This window comes from Chaetura pelagica, unplaced genomic scaffold (assembly GCF_000747805.2).
Source record: "Chaetura pelagica isolate M959 unplaced genomic scaffold, ChaPel_1.0 scaffold147, whole genome shotgun sequence".
In the NCBI taxonomy this organism is placed as follows: Eukaryota; Metazoa; Chordata; class Aves; order Apodiformes; family Apodidae; genus Chaetura; species Chaetura pelagica.
In genome coordinates, this window is record NW_009954194.1 from 957410 (window position 1) to 972715 (window position 15306).

The window sequence follows — 15306 nt, forward strand, 5'->3', positions numbered from 1 at the left end:
GGAGATTGGGTTCCTTGCTGACCAAACACATGGTTTGGATGCTGTCACTGATGTCACCACATGAAAGGGCAGGATTATTGCCTGTGAAAGTTAGTGAAGTTTCCATAATCACCTACGTTGCTCCAGAGTGTGTGGAGGAGAGGCCACTGGTGGGAGCAGTTAGCTAGCTGATACCTTTAAAAAAAAATAAAAATAAAAAAGAAGGCAGGAGAGAGATAAAGAAATTAAATTTGTGTCCGACACACTAACAAGAATTAGCTGCAATGCTGGTGATAGCTGTGCTGTGTTAAGAACAGTTTCAATTTCCTATCCACTCACAGTATTTGCCTGAAAAAAAACCCCACATTTTTTCTAATGCTTAGCCTTACCTGAAATGAATGCTGCTTCTTGCCATTCTCAGTGTTGCTTGGAATTGAAATGGCTGCAGATACAGAGCAGTGTAAAAACATGATGAGCTACATAGCTTGGGAGCAATTGAGAAGCTGAATACTGCATTACTGAGAAATCATTTGCTACCTCTGGGTGTTAGTGAGAAACTGGAGAGTCCTAGACTGGCGTTCAGGGCAGAGCATAGGATGAATAAACATTACGGAGTGCTGAGTATTACTAGTGAATCCAGCACAGGGCTTCAGTAGTTGCATATCATCCCACTGCATCTTGTAGGGTTGGCAACACACAGGAAAGAAATAGTGAACTGCAGAAGCCTTTTGGCAGAATTGATCTTATATTGTTTCCTAAATAACCAAATTATCAATGAAATGAATGACATTTTGCCTAATGTGAGGCAAGCAATCTGCATAGCAAAACAGCCATATTTTCAAGTGACAACACGTGAGAACCATTTAAATATATACCAGTAGTCCTCAAGGGACTTGTAGATAGCTACATGAAATTGTTGTTTTCATGTGCATACCTTACTGTTGCCAAATTACTCCTGGCTTAGTATTTTCCCTCTTCTCTAGTTGAGATAGGAATCTTTTCAGAACAAGGGGCTCAGTACTTTGTAAAATATCAGTGTATATCTCTGGCATTGTATAAATAATAAATAATAACCTGTAGAAGCTAATGATCATTAATATTGCAAGTGTTAAGCTGGGAATTCTAATTGCTAGCTTTTTTAGGTGATTGGAAGTAAAAATATTTCTTGACTCAGCATGGTGAGTAGTCACAACATGTGGAACCTTTTCCAGTGCAGAGTGACGACTATTAAGTATACCCCAGACCCAGTAAATCTCAGGTTATGGAATTTGTTCCAGAATCTGCTCTTGTTATAATACTGTGATGCAGAATGAGTTTCTGCATTTTTTAAAGCTAACTTGAAGTATCCACTCCATATGGTTTTGGAGATGTACTTAAAATATGAGCCATGTTCAAGCTGATGCAGCACTGTCTTGCTGAGCCCTGAACTAGTCTAAAACAATTTCTTTGAGAGGTTACAATTACATTAATCTCAATGAGATTTGAAGTCAAAGCCTAAAGAAATAAATGTCAGTGAAAGTTTCTAAACCTTTTAATTACTAGCTGTTTAAAGCAAATGTATTTAATTTAGGACTAAATAGAGCAAATGTGCCTATACCACATTTCCAAGCTGTTTCCCACCTCTTTCAGGATGCCAAAAGCTCATGTTGTTCCCTACCTATGCAGCAAGACCAGGGACTTCAGTCTGCTTATATACTGCCAATTTAAAAATCTTTGGCACAGAAGGAATCGGAAATACAGAGAGAACAGTAGTCACAGTAAACAAGTCAGGGATTACTCTGTGGTATTGGGTACTTAAGCAAGTGGGGTTAAGAGCTGCCTTTGCATTCTATCCCAAACATAGTCTAAGGTTTCACTAAAATAAATGAGCCTGTGCAGACTGGATTTTGAATAGTTGCGTTAACATAACTACTTTTAGAATTTAAATCCAAGTAGTTACTGAATTTGCTGCTTGCTGAACTAAGTGCTGCAAAATTTTAAAATTGATATTTTATTTATTCTGTGTACATAATTACATGGAATGTATGATGAACATTTTTTGTTAGCATCCACATCTCAGCAGGGGTGTACAGGGGCTCTTCAAAAAGTGAAAGCAGGTAGCAGACTAATATGTTGAGTGATGAGAATCTCAAAGCCACTTACTTTGGCTTAAAGTTTATCATATGGGGAAGGAAAATGGATATAGCTGATCCAGTGAAATGCATTGATGGAAGAGACACATATTTGAATTGACATACTGAGCAAGAGCTTAGAAGAATGCAAAAGCAATTGCCCTCCAGAAAAACAAGTATGTAAAAAAAATGCTCATTGCTTTTGGTTCATAAAAAACCCAAAACATTTCTCATTTGTGTCTCCATGTTTTTAATTGAAAACAAAGACATTTTTAAGATGAAAATGTTCTCTATTCACAAGTGATTCTTGAAAAACACAAGCTATTTTCAGCAGTGAATTGCAAGCCAGCCAGTGAAAGAAGCAGCAATATGTTCCTAGGAAATTTTCATTCCTCCCTCTGTTCTGCAGAGGAATGATACTTACATTAATTTTGAAAAACAGGCGTGAGCAGGGAAATTTAAACTCAGCTATAAGCCATCTCTATTTCTAACATTAAAGAATTAACTGTATGGAGGGCTGCAGCACAGCATTACTGTTTCAGTGCCGAACTGCTGGGGGTGCTGGGCACTTTTACAGGGCTTCGACACCACTGCTGGAAGTCAGGCTTTCAGGTGTAGCTCTTTCACAGGGGCTGAAAAACATCCATAATGTGTCCCCTTCTCATCAGAGGTGTATCAGTAACATACCATGAACCTCTGGAAATGTGTGTCTGTGTATGTCAGTAAAACAGTGTACAGAGACCTTTCAGTTCTTTTCAGAAATCCTGCTCCCCTGGAGTTGAGGGGACATTTCCCAGGGAAATGCACTGGGGTTGAGATTTCACTGGCAGCATTACCTGAGGGAAGACTCTGTTTCAGCATAGAAATAAAATGCCCTTGTGTTCAGATGTGTTAGTTAATAACTCAACATCTTTGTGGAGGATAAAAAATTAAGTCTGAAAGAAAACACTGAACTCCTTCCTGGCTGCACAGAATATTCCAGGTACACCTTCACTGGCAACATCCTACCTGACCATTAGACAGTGACTGATACTCCCAGTCAAATGGTATTTTTGTCACTTTTAGGAAGGGTTGAAAATGTCTGTGAGCTCACATCATGCAACAGTTTCTAAAGTTTTCAAGCTACGAATACAGGCATTCAACCAGAAGTTTCAAGCATCAAAGGGTTAAAGTTAAATTTCAGTGAAATTTCAGGGTACATCCTCATCACTGTCTCCTTGCTACTTTCATTCAGAAAAACTAATATTACATTAGCTTTTTTAAGTGTCAGCCAGAGGAAAATTTTAGATTTATTTTTTTTTCCAGTTCTGCTTAGTGAATCTGTTGTTTACATAGACAGAACTGGTAACCATGGGGAGGTACAGTTCTCAAAACTTGCTTCTTTTGGTAAACTTCGGGGCTCGTTGGCTGCCCAGCCTACTGGCCAGATACGTTTCCCGGTTTAAAGAAACTGGCAGGTGTGAATGGCAGCCTCGCCACCGAAGTGTTGCAAGACTCGAGAACCACTGAATTCTCTTTGAAATGCAAAAGGCTTGAAAGGCTTCAGGGCTGCAGTTCTTTTGTGCTGCCGGGGCGGGAGCAGGGGCCGTTTGCTGGGTCAGCTCTGCCACCTGCAGCTCAGAGCCGGCAGGACCGCGGCGGCGTCAGCCCCAGCCTGACTCACCTTCGCTGCTGGAAGCCTAGGAATGCTCAAGGAAGAGGTTAATTGCTAATGAAATTAGCAATAGAATGCATAAGTTTATGGTATGCAAAAGTGTGAGCTTTCACATTGGTCTTTCTGTTCATCTTCACTGCTTTCCGAATGTGTCTGTTCCCAGAACAGAACAGAAACCCAGTGTTAGCACTAAAGTCATAAAGGCTAAAACCATTCTTGGTGTGACTGGAGTGACCTCAGAGCTGAATGTAACCCCTTACCTAGGAAGGCAGTTTTGGTATGAAGCGTGGTTTTGGCTCTGCTGATAACTGAAGTGTTACAGGAAATTAAGGGTGGTTCCATATTCCCCTGTCTGCAGTGCCTCTGGTATCTCCTCATATAACTCCTTTCTTAAAACACACTGTTTTCTGAAACCTATAAATGCTAGTCTTCTTCTCTAAAAAAAGAGTCATGAAAAAGCCAGAATAAATCAAATCCTTCCAGATGTGTTTTACTAATGCAAAAAGAAAAAAAAAATAAAAATCATAATCCATGTGCTTTATTATGTTTCCTACTTTCTCCTCCCCAAGCCCCAAGGGTATAACATTACCATTTTCTCGAGTTGGATCCAAGTCCTGTAATTGATGAATCATCCATAGGATCCATATGGAACTCTAGCAAAATCACTGACACTCTCTGCAGCAACACGATGCATGCGTCTGTCCCACCTGTGTATTCTGGGCAGCACATATGTAAACTTTTCATGCCAATGACTTCTGGCACTGTAAAGCACTGTGTTCATCTCTAGGAATGACCCAGCTCACAGCTATGACACGGTGAAACAGCAGTGGTGCTGCAGTAATGATCAGACAACATTATGATGAGTTCAAACAAGAAAACATGGCTGGAAACTAGTTCTAATAAAACTAGATTACTAAGCATCATGTGGGGTTCTTTCAGTAGGTTTTAGTACTACAAAGGGAAAGTATATAATCTAGTATGATACACATTCTTCCAACTAGGTCTTATAAGCTAAAAGAAGCATGATTTTTCTTTTATCTCTGGGCTTCATTCCATTGCCCACACACAAGGTATCTTCTAGTACCTGAAACATCCACATGGGGCTTTCTTTCCTTCTGGGACATCAAGAGAGATCAGGTGGATCAGATCCAGGATAAGCTAGGTCATTTCAGCTGTCAGTAGACACCTATGTGCAGGCAAAAGAGTTCCACCTTTTGTGTTGCCTAAACATGGAGCTTGGAAATGTCTAACTATGTCTTGTCAAGCTTTGCCTTTAAAGATTCTGGGTCCCTAGAAATGTACAAATTATTTCTGTGGTCATACATTATCACTGCACTAAATTCTTTAGGCTTTAGGGTATTTTCCTGGGTGACTGATTCTGAGCTGTGCAGAAAATGCTTGTAGAAGAGATCAGTTTTGTTGGTGTTCCAAATATTATAGTACCACAGTAAAGACGCACATTTTAATACTTTCCGATGTTTAAAAAAATATTAAAATAGGTGTTTTGAAAAGGAATCTCACAGAGTGAGATTAGGTGATCTTTGGGGAATAGGCAGTCTAAGCCTCAGGCTTCTTCTATATGCCAATGAATGTAGGACTATGTAAAACATTTTGTTAACTTTGTTTTACAAAGTCACTTTGTAAAATGATGCAGTCAAACCAGCCTGCCAGTTACCCTGCTCACTAACAGTTATAGATGGCTGGTGATTTTGGCCAACTTAACTCTTAGATGTGTCTTGTTCCCACATATTTAATCTATATTTCTTTGCAGAAATCAAACTACTTATTGTCAGTAGCAGGTTCCTCAGACTTAAGATAATTGGACCACGATCTTTTCCTCCTTCATGGATTTGTTTTTGAGTCACTTTAGATTTCAAGTCAGTCTCAAAGGTCACCGAAAAACATTGTGAGATTTAATAACGATCATCATTAATCCAGTTCATTTTACATTTGTGCCCAATTCACATAAGCTAGATGCACTTAAAATTGCCTTGTCATTACAGGGTGCAGTGCTCTCCTGTTCTCATATACTCAGGCACCCAAAGTTTATCTTACAATTTGCAGACCTTAGAGGGAGAAGATGGTTGAGAATTCCTCAGTCCCAGAACCAGAAGAGGAATTCACACAAGTCCATACAGCTCCCACATATCCCAGAGACAAGCCTGTCCCTTGTCCCAGTGTAGGGGCCCTGGCACTTACTCTTTTGCGTCCATGTGTGTGAGATGAGTCAGGCACTGCTACATTTAGGGTCTGTATCCAGTTTGAATCTGGTGCATGAGGTGAAAGATATTCCAAACAGGATTAGCAGTCAAGATGCCTACAGGCAGCAAGGACTGCGTAGCTCTCAGTGCACGTTATGGTTAATGCACAATAGGAAACATCTTTGCCAGATGATAAAGAAGAAACGTTCTCTTTGTTGCCAACAGTAAATATATACGGAGGAGTAAATGTGTCATGAATAAAGTGTCCCTAAGGAAATCTTGGAAGACCCTACATATATATTTACATACTTTTAGTCCTGGCAGCAGCAGAGCTACGTGAGTGTAGTGCTCTGCCCAGGCTAACTAGTTTGTTAAGAATTATCACAGCTATCTTTTTCATGCTAGTTACTATCTGCTTATAATGAGACAATTTAGGCAGCCTTTCCAGAAAATCAGACTTCTGAGAACCAACCAACGGTGTCAATTATGATCATGAATCTCCCACTCTCTCACACTTACACGCACAGAAAAAAACAAAACCTGAGGAACTGCCTGCAGGATTCAGAATAAATTGAATAAGAACTCAAAATGCAACACCTCTTTCACAGGATAAACTGGATCCTGCACGTACTTTAGGAACTGATGCTCTTTCTTTTTGGTAGAATATTGCACCACAGGAAAATATGAGCTGAAAGTGCACAGTCTGGTAGCAGCTCTATGACTATTAGATTACCTTGCAGATATTTATCTACAAAAATATATGTAAAAATTCAGTGTAAGAAAAAGGTCAATGAGCAACTTCAGATTAAATTTTTGCAGTTGGAAAAAAAGAATTCTTCATACTGAAGCTCTTTATTCTCCCTGCTGCTTTATGTTATCCCTGTTTTAACTGCTGTTAATGAAAGGCTCATCAAAAGGCAGTGCCAATACACAGTAATATTTAAATGCTGAATTAATCTCTTCGTTCTCATGGCAGCTTCTTTCTAGCTGTTTTTCCTGCATATTTTGCATCTCCATTTATATGAAGAAGAGTTAGGTGCACATGGGTACACATGGGAAGAATGGAGTAAGCATTGATCTGTTCTGCAGCCCGGAGAGAAGAATTTACCACATATCTTAATGTATTTGTAAAAGCATGGAAGGACAACATTGCCTGCTGAAATAAACCCGTCATGCTTCTTTGGCAAGACTTGCTAAAATTAAGTAAATAACTCAAAGCAGGACTCAAGTTATGTCTTTCTGCAGTTGCCATTCTAACTTCTAATAATTTGACCATCTTGTTGCCTTAATTCCATTGCTAAAAAAAACCCCAAAACTTCCCCTTCTTTTAAATGCAGTTCTGCTTTGAAAAGTGACAACAAGTGGCATGCAGGGTCCATGTTTATTTTGTGTCAGCTATTTCCTTATCAAGTGGACCCAGTCAGCAAGCAAGGAACCTTTTCCTTCTGTGTGCCAGCCCTGAAAATTTCAGGTGGAACCTAAAGGTCAGCATGATTTTTTTTCTTCTCACGTAGGATGACCAAAACCCAAGGATCCTGTAAGCAAGAATAAAGCCTCCATTACTTGTGTGCAATTCTGTAGTCTTCTGTGGCTTTGCATAATGTTTAACTGACTGGAAATGATTCTGTGGTGATAAACAGGAGGGAATAGAAACCAGCTCACTGTGCTCTTATGCTAGTTCTGCTGTGCTAAGTGCAGCAAAAAGTGGTGAACAGTAATTTTAATTACTAAGTGAACAGATAAAAAAGGTATGACTACTTACGGAAGAATTTTGCTTGAAATTCCATGCTTTCAGAAATATCCAGCTTCATCATAATAGAGCATTCAAGCTGACAAGGAAAATAAAAGGCTTCTCTTCTTTTTTGGGCATGTTGTTTATGTGATGGGAAGAGAACGTGTAGTCCTCATAGCAAGAAAGAAACAAAATTACTGAACTATTTTGCATGCAATACCAAGATAAAATATGTTTACAACCCTCATTTATGAGAAGTCCTCACTTTAGAGTGTAGCAGGTCAGAAGGTCACCGTGTGTACATTTTAATATATGGGAATGATAACCTGCTGTGGGCATTTTCTTAATTATTGATTCATATTTGCAGCTTTGGCAATCAAGCATGAAAATGTTCTGCTTTTCTGAAATCTCTGTCATCTGGAAGACCAGAGTTAAAATTTATCTGTGTTTTTCTTTTGTTTGTTTGATTGTTTTTAAATACTTAAGATAGCAAATACTGAGCAAAAGTTTTCTCTAATCAGAATTTTAATCCTGTAATCCCAGTGCAGATTAAACTGAGCAATACAAGGCATGCTCTGTTAGCAAGGATAAAAAAAACTCATATAATTTATTTTCCAGCTATGGAAATACTGATCAGCAGAGTCTTTGCTTGGATGAAATTGTTCTATTCTGACTTTTTCTTCCAGTTGTGTGTAATACTGGAGCCAATGCAAGAACTGATGTCAAGACATAAAACTTACAATCTAAGTCCTCGAGACTGCTTGAAGACTTGCTTGTTTCAAAAATGGCAGAGAATGGTGGCCCCACCAGGTATGTTTCACTTCCAGTGTTTTACTTATTTTATGGTTAAATTAATATAGAAACAATGGGGAAATGTACTGCAAATTTACTTACAAAGGAAAGCAAGAAGTATTAGCACTGTTCCAAAAGTAAGACTGAAAATTATTCCGATGTTTTATTATTTTCGTCTGACCCAACTGATTTATAGATGTGCACATTCAGATGGTTTCACTATGACTGGGATATAATTTAGTACAAAAGTATGTGTAGATGGAATGCAAAATGCCTACTAGCTCGATTAGAATTCATTGTTTGTGTAATTCAGCTTCCTGCTGTGACTCTGAAATTACAGCTACAATTCCTAATTAATTGTCTTTGAGACTGACATAATGTTATTTACAGGCCTGGACCTAATCTTCCTCTTACACCTCAAAAAAATAATTCTGTCTTTTTTCAGATTATTAAAGATTTGTGTATCTAAGGCTATTCACATGGGCATCCAGGCCAAATTTTGGAAAGTGCAATTGTTCTCTTCCAATTTATGCCAAGTTATGTAATTGTCCTGATTTGGTCTGAGTTTGGAAGACTTGCAGAGAAATGGCATCCAGCATAATCTAACATGTTTCTTGGGAGTGGCAGTTTTAAAGATGAAGGTCACATCAGGGGTAGAAGGAACTCAAATGATAGTGGTTCCTATGCTGTATCAATGGCAGCAGTAGGGTAGAAAACTACCTTTAGCCTTTGCCTCTGCCTGGGTCAGTTGAGGCTGTACTCTACATCAGAATAAGACCTGGACTTTTGTGTAGCACTGTTGCTTGTTGTGTGACCTTCAGCAAGTTGCATGGTCATTTTGAGCACCATGAGAGTTATCATGATACTCCCATTGGTAAAATACTTTCAAATAGCTTTATAGATAATGCTGGGAGAATAATCTTCATTAGTATGTTATACAATATTGAAAGCAGATTCCATTGGTTTGGGTCCAAATATTATTCTACAGTTTGCATGTTAAATCGAATAGTACTACCACTAGCAAAACTAGTAGTAGACATAGAAACTTAAAATTAGATGGAAAAATATTTCAGCGCTACAGTTTATGGATTATTTTAGTACACCCTTTACAAAATCTGCCATTTGCTTTCCTTCTTACCATTTTATTACAGCAGAACCCACAAGGCAACCGACAACCAAACGGAGAAAAAGGAAAAACTCTACCAGCAGCACTTCCAACAGCAGTGCTGGGAACAATGCAAATAGTACCAACAGCAAGAAAAAGTCAGCTGCTGCAAACCTGAGTCTATCAAGTCAGGTACCTGTAAGTCTCACTTTCCTTTTAGGCCTGAATCACTTGCGGTGCTTTAATTCTTTCCTTACATTGCAAAGAAGGTGCATTCTTGAGCCTAAACTATCCCAAGCAGAAGGTGATCTTGCACAGTGTGCTGTGGAAGCTGGGGAATTAGTGGAGAGATGTGATTCTGCAGTGCAGCTTTAGCGAGTCACCCTCAAGCAGGGCTATCCTAAGTACCAGATGTTACTTTTTCAAGGCCTGGGCCAACTCCCCTTCTTGTCAGTGGGAGTGCTTCCCCTGATGGTAGGATTCAGCCTAGGCCTTTTGTGTTTAGATAGTGTGAGTCTTGCAGACATCCATTTGCCAGGTGCTAAGTGAGGATGTCCCTGTGGAACAGGACAGCCATACCTGAGCAGGAGGCTGGTCCTCTCTACGGCCGTACCTGAGCTCTAGTTGGTGCCGGGCTCAGGTGCTTCAGTGGAACAGGTTACCAATTAACTCACCTGCAGAGGTTATCTCTTTCCAGCCACTCCACTTGCAGCAGGTAGATCCCCTGGAATGTGGTTCTCAGCTTATCCAGCCTGATAGCTGTAACTGTTGACATCCGAATTATATAGGGAAACACCAAGTTGTTTTCAGAACCGTACTAGCCCTTCAATAATCATATTTATTGCTTTATCCACAGTATAGGGGTAATCACACCCCGAATTGTGACAAAGTGTGACTTAGTCAATAAGGAGGTAGCTTATGCATTTTAAAGCTAGGGAAATTATTTTGATATGACAGAAACTGTAAAGTGGTATCTGGGGAATAACTTGCAGGGAATTTTATTGGATTTCTGATCAGCAGATAGGAAAGGACTAGGTTTCCTCTGAAGTCTGACAAAGAATATGGGCTTTTTGTTAGCACAAAGTAGGCACTTCCCAGGAAGCTTGAATATCCAGATAAAAAAAGAGGAGTAGACTAACACCAGTGAAATGAAACAAAGATTTTTGTTTAGCAACTGATTCAGCGATCCACTAGCTTACAGAAGTTTTGGCCTTCAGTTCATTAAACACATATTTTCTCCTTGTCATATAAAAATATTCACATGGCTCTCATCCCTGAAGTCAGATTCTTTCCCTAATATAGGCATCTCTGGGTTTTTCTGGCAGCACAAGCAGTCAGGAGGCCAGCTACCTGACCCCATGGTGGCAGGGGCCACTTTGCCTCACTGACTGTGTTTGACAGAAAACCCCTTGGATCAAAACTCAACCATATTTAAGGAAAAAAACCAGCAATTATGTGTAACACTGAACAACCACCTAGTTCCCCACTGTCTCCAAGTTTAAAAGGCTGTGAAACCACTTTATCAGGGCCACTTCCTGCCTTGAATAGAGTTCAGTAGGACCAGAATCTGACCCTCTGCCTCTCTTCAGCCTTCTCCTCCCTGTAGAGATGACTTTTGTTGGCTTCAGGGGCAGCCAATTGTGCTTGTGTGTTTGAGTGTAATTCAGCCTTCTGATAGTTACCTGCCACTCCCACTGATACTCAAGCTGCCTTCAGGTACTGAAAGGCTATTCCTGACAGATGAAGTAGTCAAGGTTGCTCTTTGTGGTGGAGATGATAGTTGTGCATCTGAGACATAATGCTGAAATTTGTTGTGGTGTGAAGGATAGATTTTTAGTCTTCATTGATTCTAAGGATGCTGCATAGTCAGAATTTTCCCGTATTGTTTGCTTTCTGTACCAGAGTAGGAAGGTGTCCATAGAGGAGCAGGTTCTGCTTTTAGGACTCTTCTTTCTCTTTGCACAGTGGAAGATGCTTAGCTGTTCAGTTTGACATGCTAACAGCTCTTCCCATCTTCTCCACATCAAAGATAGGAGATCTGATAGAACTGATATTTGGGCCACCCTGTAGAGTAGACAGAACTCAAAATAATTTTAGGAGTAGGATATTTTGGTGTAAAACTGTTCAGATAGTTGTTACTGTATTTCTTCAAAATTATGAATTCTTTGAAATGGGCCTTGTTACAGGCATACTACTTCTTTCTGAAGTTAGCTGCAGGTAGTAATAATTTGCTTTCTGTTTCTTTCTCTTAACTTTACCTTATAGCAAAATAGTCTATAGTTAAGGTTTGATTTCCCTTATATGTGATAGAAGTCAAGATACCCTCAAACATAATTTGACATTTTTTAACTAACTAAGAGCTTCGTTTGGCCATAGAGCTTTCTGTTTATGGGATTTTCCTGCTCAGTAGATATAAACTATTGAAATAATTCCTTTTCACTATTAAAAGGAATTCCTCCCTCAGTATTAGAGAAGAGGAATGAAATCACTGCATCTTCTGTCCAGATGACTCACATAAGCAGAGCTACTTTCAGTTCCATTTTTCCCATTGCTGTCTCTGGAGAGAGCCAACAATGAGCTCCTGTCCAGACCAGACCTGGATTATTATGAAGTCATGTACTCCAGCTTTATCTTTTTCTCCAGTGATTTCTTCCCAGCCAGCAAAGACAGTCTCTCCACCATAATAGAATCTCCTTCCTAATTTCCTGCCACTCTTACTTTCCTGTGTTGGTTTACTTTGATAGTAAATTAATTCTGGTTAGAGAATGTTTCCTTAGTCTCTATTCTATGTAGTATTTTTTGGTTTAGGATGTTAACAACTATTCAGTTTTGCTCCTGCAGTAATGCTGTGTATACTATGGCAAATGTATGAACTTAACTGTATTCCTTGTCCACATTTCTCGTCTACTCCATTAACTTCTGTTTCTTTAGTGAGGTCTTCATGTCTCAAGAAGAAAATGTTCCATGTTCAGGACAGTAATTGGAGAGCAACTGGAGTGCCATGAGCTATGACAAAGCTTGAAACTTCAGAGAGATTTGTCATTTTCCCCAGAGCCCCTTCCAGATCTTCCTATAAATACACAGGGCTAAGCAAACCTTGATCAATGAGATTTAATGTTTTTTTGTCACATGCGTGTTCTTCTTCAGTAATAGGAGGTTGTGCCATTCCTCTATCTGCTTAAGTTTTTAGTCAGTTCTTCAGGCAGGGACAGTACTGACAATACAGAGCCAAGCCCAGAAACTGCAATGATGTGGTTTGATTTCCATGCCTGGATCAGGTTGGTGCTGTACCCTGAAGTTCAGGTGCTTGAGCCTAATCACTCAGTATAATTTGTGCTCTTTGTGTTGCCTTAAATATATTAGCACTTTGACTGGGCTTACACATTCTGATACATCTTCAATAATACAGTCTTCAAAAGCATCTTAAGGGTCTCTGCCAGTGGGTGGGTATGCATCTGCCTTCTCATCAGTAATTGGAAAAGTGTCGATCTCAGTCTGTCCTCATATCTCTAACTATTTTTTGTACTTTCTCATCCTTACTAAATAAAATACGTTTTCCCCTGTTGACAGTTATTTGCACCCTGTTGCACTCATTTTTCCTTATAACAGTGGGAAAACCAGTGGTTTCTGTGATGTCACACTGACCTTCAGCCTCTCCTCCTGCCCATGCCCCTAGTTCAACACCTTTTCTACATATTGCATATTTCCTACATATTTCCTACATCCTTAAAACAGATGTAGCTAGCCAGTGTGCTATACATGATTGCACTGCACAACTGATGCCTAGGTTGGCCTATTACTTGCCCACTGAGGCTTTTGACCTGAATCCTGTCAGTGCTGAGGCAACACACTGTAATGTGCTGGAAGTAGAACCAAGTGCCACTAAAGTTACTTCAATAATACAGAACCACTTTTCTCACTGGATGTTTTCTTCTCTCCATCAGTGCTTTCCACAAATGCCTTGGCTTATGTGGTGTGTGTTAAGAAAGCTGACAGAGCAGGCACCCAGAAAGTGTAGCCCACTGAGCTGTCTCAGCCTCACCAACTGTCAGTCATTTGAACTGTTCTTAGATTTCTTCATCTTCTTGGTCACATTTGGTCTTTGGAAGAAACATTAACCCATTGTGCAGAAACTGGTATTACCAATTTGCTCTTTCCTCTAAACAAAAAGCAAAGAAGGTCAAGACTTCTTCCACAAGGTTCATAGGAGACTTTCCTTTCTAATGCTAACCTTCCTGTGATTTCAAATAGTTATCTAATTTGGCTGTGTCATTGTCTTGTCATTTGCACACTAAAGTACTAGTGTCCTCTAATATTTCAAGCTACCTGCAGTGTTTTCCCAATCTCCATTCAGTTTTCAAGCCTTTTTTCTGGCTGAAATCATATTCCTTTGCATTTTTTTCATTATCTTCTGTTTCAAATAAAACTCTTTTGCAAGCCCAGGCCCTTTTATGTTGAGCTGAACACTAGGCTGCGGACTACTGGTATATGCAAGATCATCAGAAGGGCTCCATACAGCCATATCACTTAACTGTCACTTAGAATGATTAGTGTTGGAAGGGACCTTAAAGATCATTGAGTTCCAACTCCCCTGCATGGGCAGGGACACCTCCCACTAGACCAGGTTGCTCAGAGCCCCATCCAACCTGGCCTTGAATGCTTCCAGGGATGGAGCTTCCACAACTTCTCTGGGCAGCCTGTTCCAGTGTCTTAACTACCCTCACACTAAAGAATTTCCTCCTGGTCTCTAACCTAAATCTCTCCTCTCTCATTTTAAAACCATTACCCCTTGTCTTCTCACTACAAGCCCTTAGCTTCCTGTTAAGTTTAATAAAAACAGTACACATTGATCCATTTTCATTGAATTTGGATATTAGCCAACAATGCACAACTCTCTCAAACTCTAAGAACCATTTCTCTAGGCTGCTCCCAGTCATAACCACATAAATGAATAGGTGGGTTTTTATTTCATGTACTAATGAAAATCCTGTTGACTGTATTACTGTAACTATGAACCCAGCGGAGTATCATTTGTGTTAGAAAGAATAAAGCATCACTACATGCCACTAAGTAAATCAAATGGTGTTATATCCAGAGTCTTAATTAGAGCCTCCTTGCACTCTTTTAGTGAGTTACATAACTCAATGATCTCTCTTTATCTTTGTAGAAGGGAGCAATACAATCTTTTACACATTTCAGAAACGGGGAAGGTTTAGGTGGTTTGTAGTGGATGCTGTAGCATTAGAGTTACAGTTCCAGGGCCAGAAGATGTCAGAAGTTATCTTGTGTCTCAAACTGTGCAATTCGGAATCTAAGATACAACCTTAAGGAGATGAGACTGAACAATTTGGTTTACCTTTGTTTCACTTTAGGAAAAATATTCTAAACAAGACCAGAATGTCAAAGTAACAGGGAGAACTATGATGAGATGTGAAAGACAGCCATTTTCCTCGAGACAATGTTTACTCTGAAACCTAATTAAAATGTCAATTCTGTTTCTATAGGTCATTTCAACACCAATGTCAGTCTAATTTTTTTTGTCTTGGAAGCAGTGACCATTGTGGGAGTGGGCAGCAATGAGGCTCTCAGTGATGAATCATTTTTGTGGCAAGGAGCTAAGAAGTCAATTATAAAAATAATCAGGAGAAGGAAGGAAGGAAGGAAGGAAGGAAGGAAGGAAGGAAGGAAGGAAGGAAGGAAGGAAGGAAGGAAGGAAGGAAGGAATGAAAGGA

At 39.6% G+C, this 15306-nt stretch overlaps 1 protein-coding gene across 3 annotated transcripts in view; it reads left to right on the forward strand.

Moving 5' to 3' along the window:
- LDB2 (LIM domain binding 2) overlaps positions 1-15306 on the forward strand; it is a 219975-nt gene that overhangs the window by 199260 nt on the left and 5409 nt on the right. The window contains exons 6-7 of one of the 3 annotated variants that reach the window (XM_010003088.1): positions 8364-8487; positions 9621-9772. In XM_010003088.1, coding sequence (XP_010001390.1) covers positions 8364-8487; positions 9621-9772 — 276 coding nt within the window. The remainder of the gene's footprint in view (positions 1-8363; positions 8488-9620; positions 9773-15306) is intronic. The other 2 variants (XM_010003089.1, XM_010003090.1) reach the window with 2 other exon arrangements.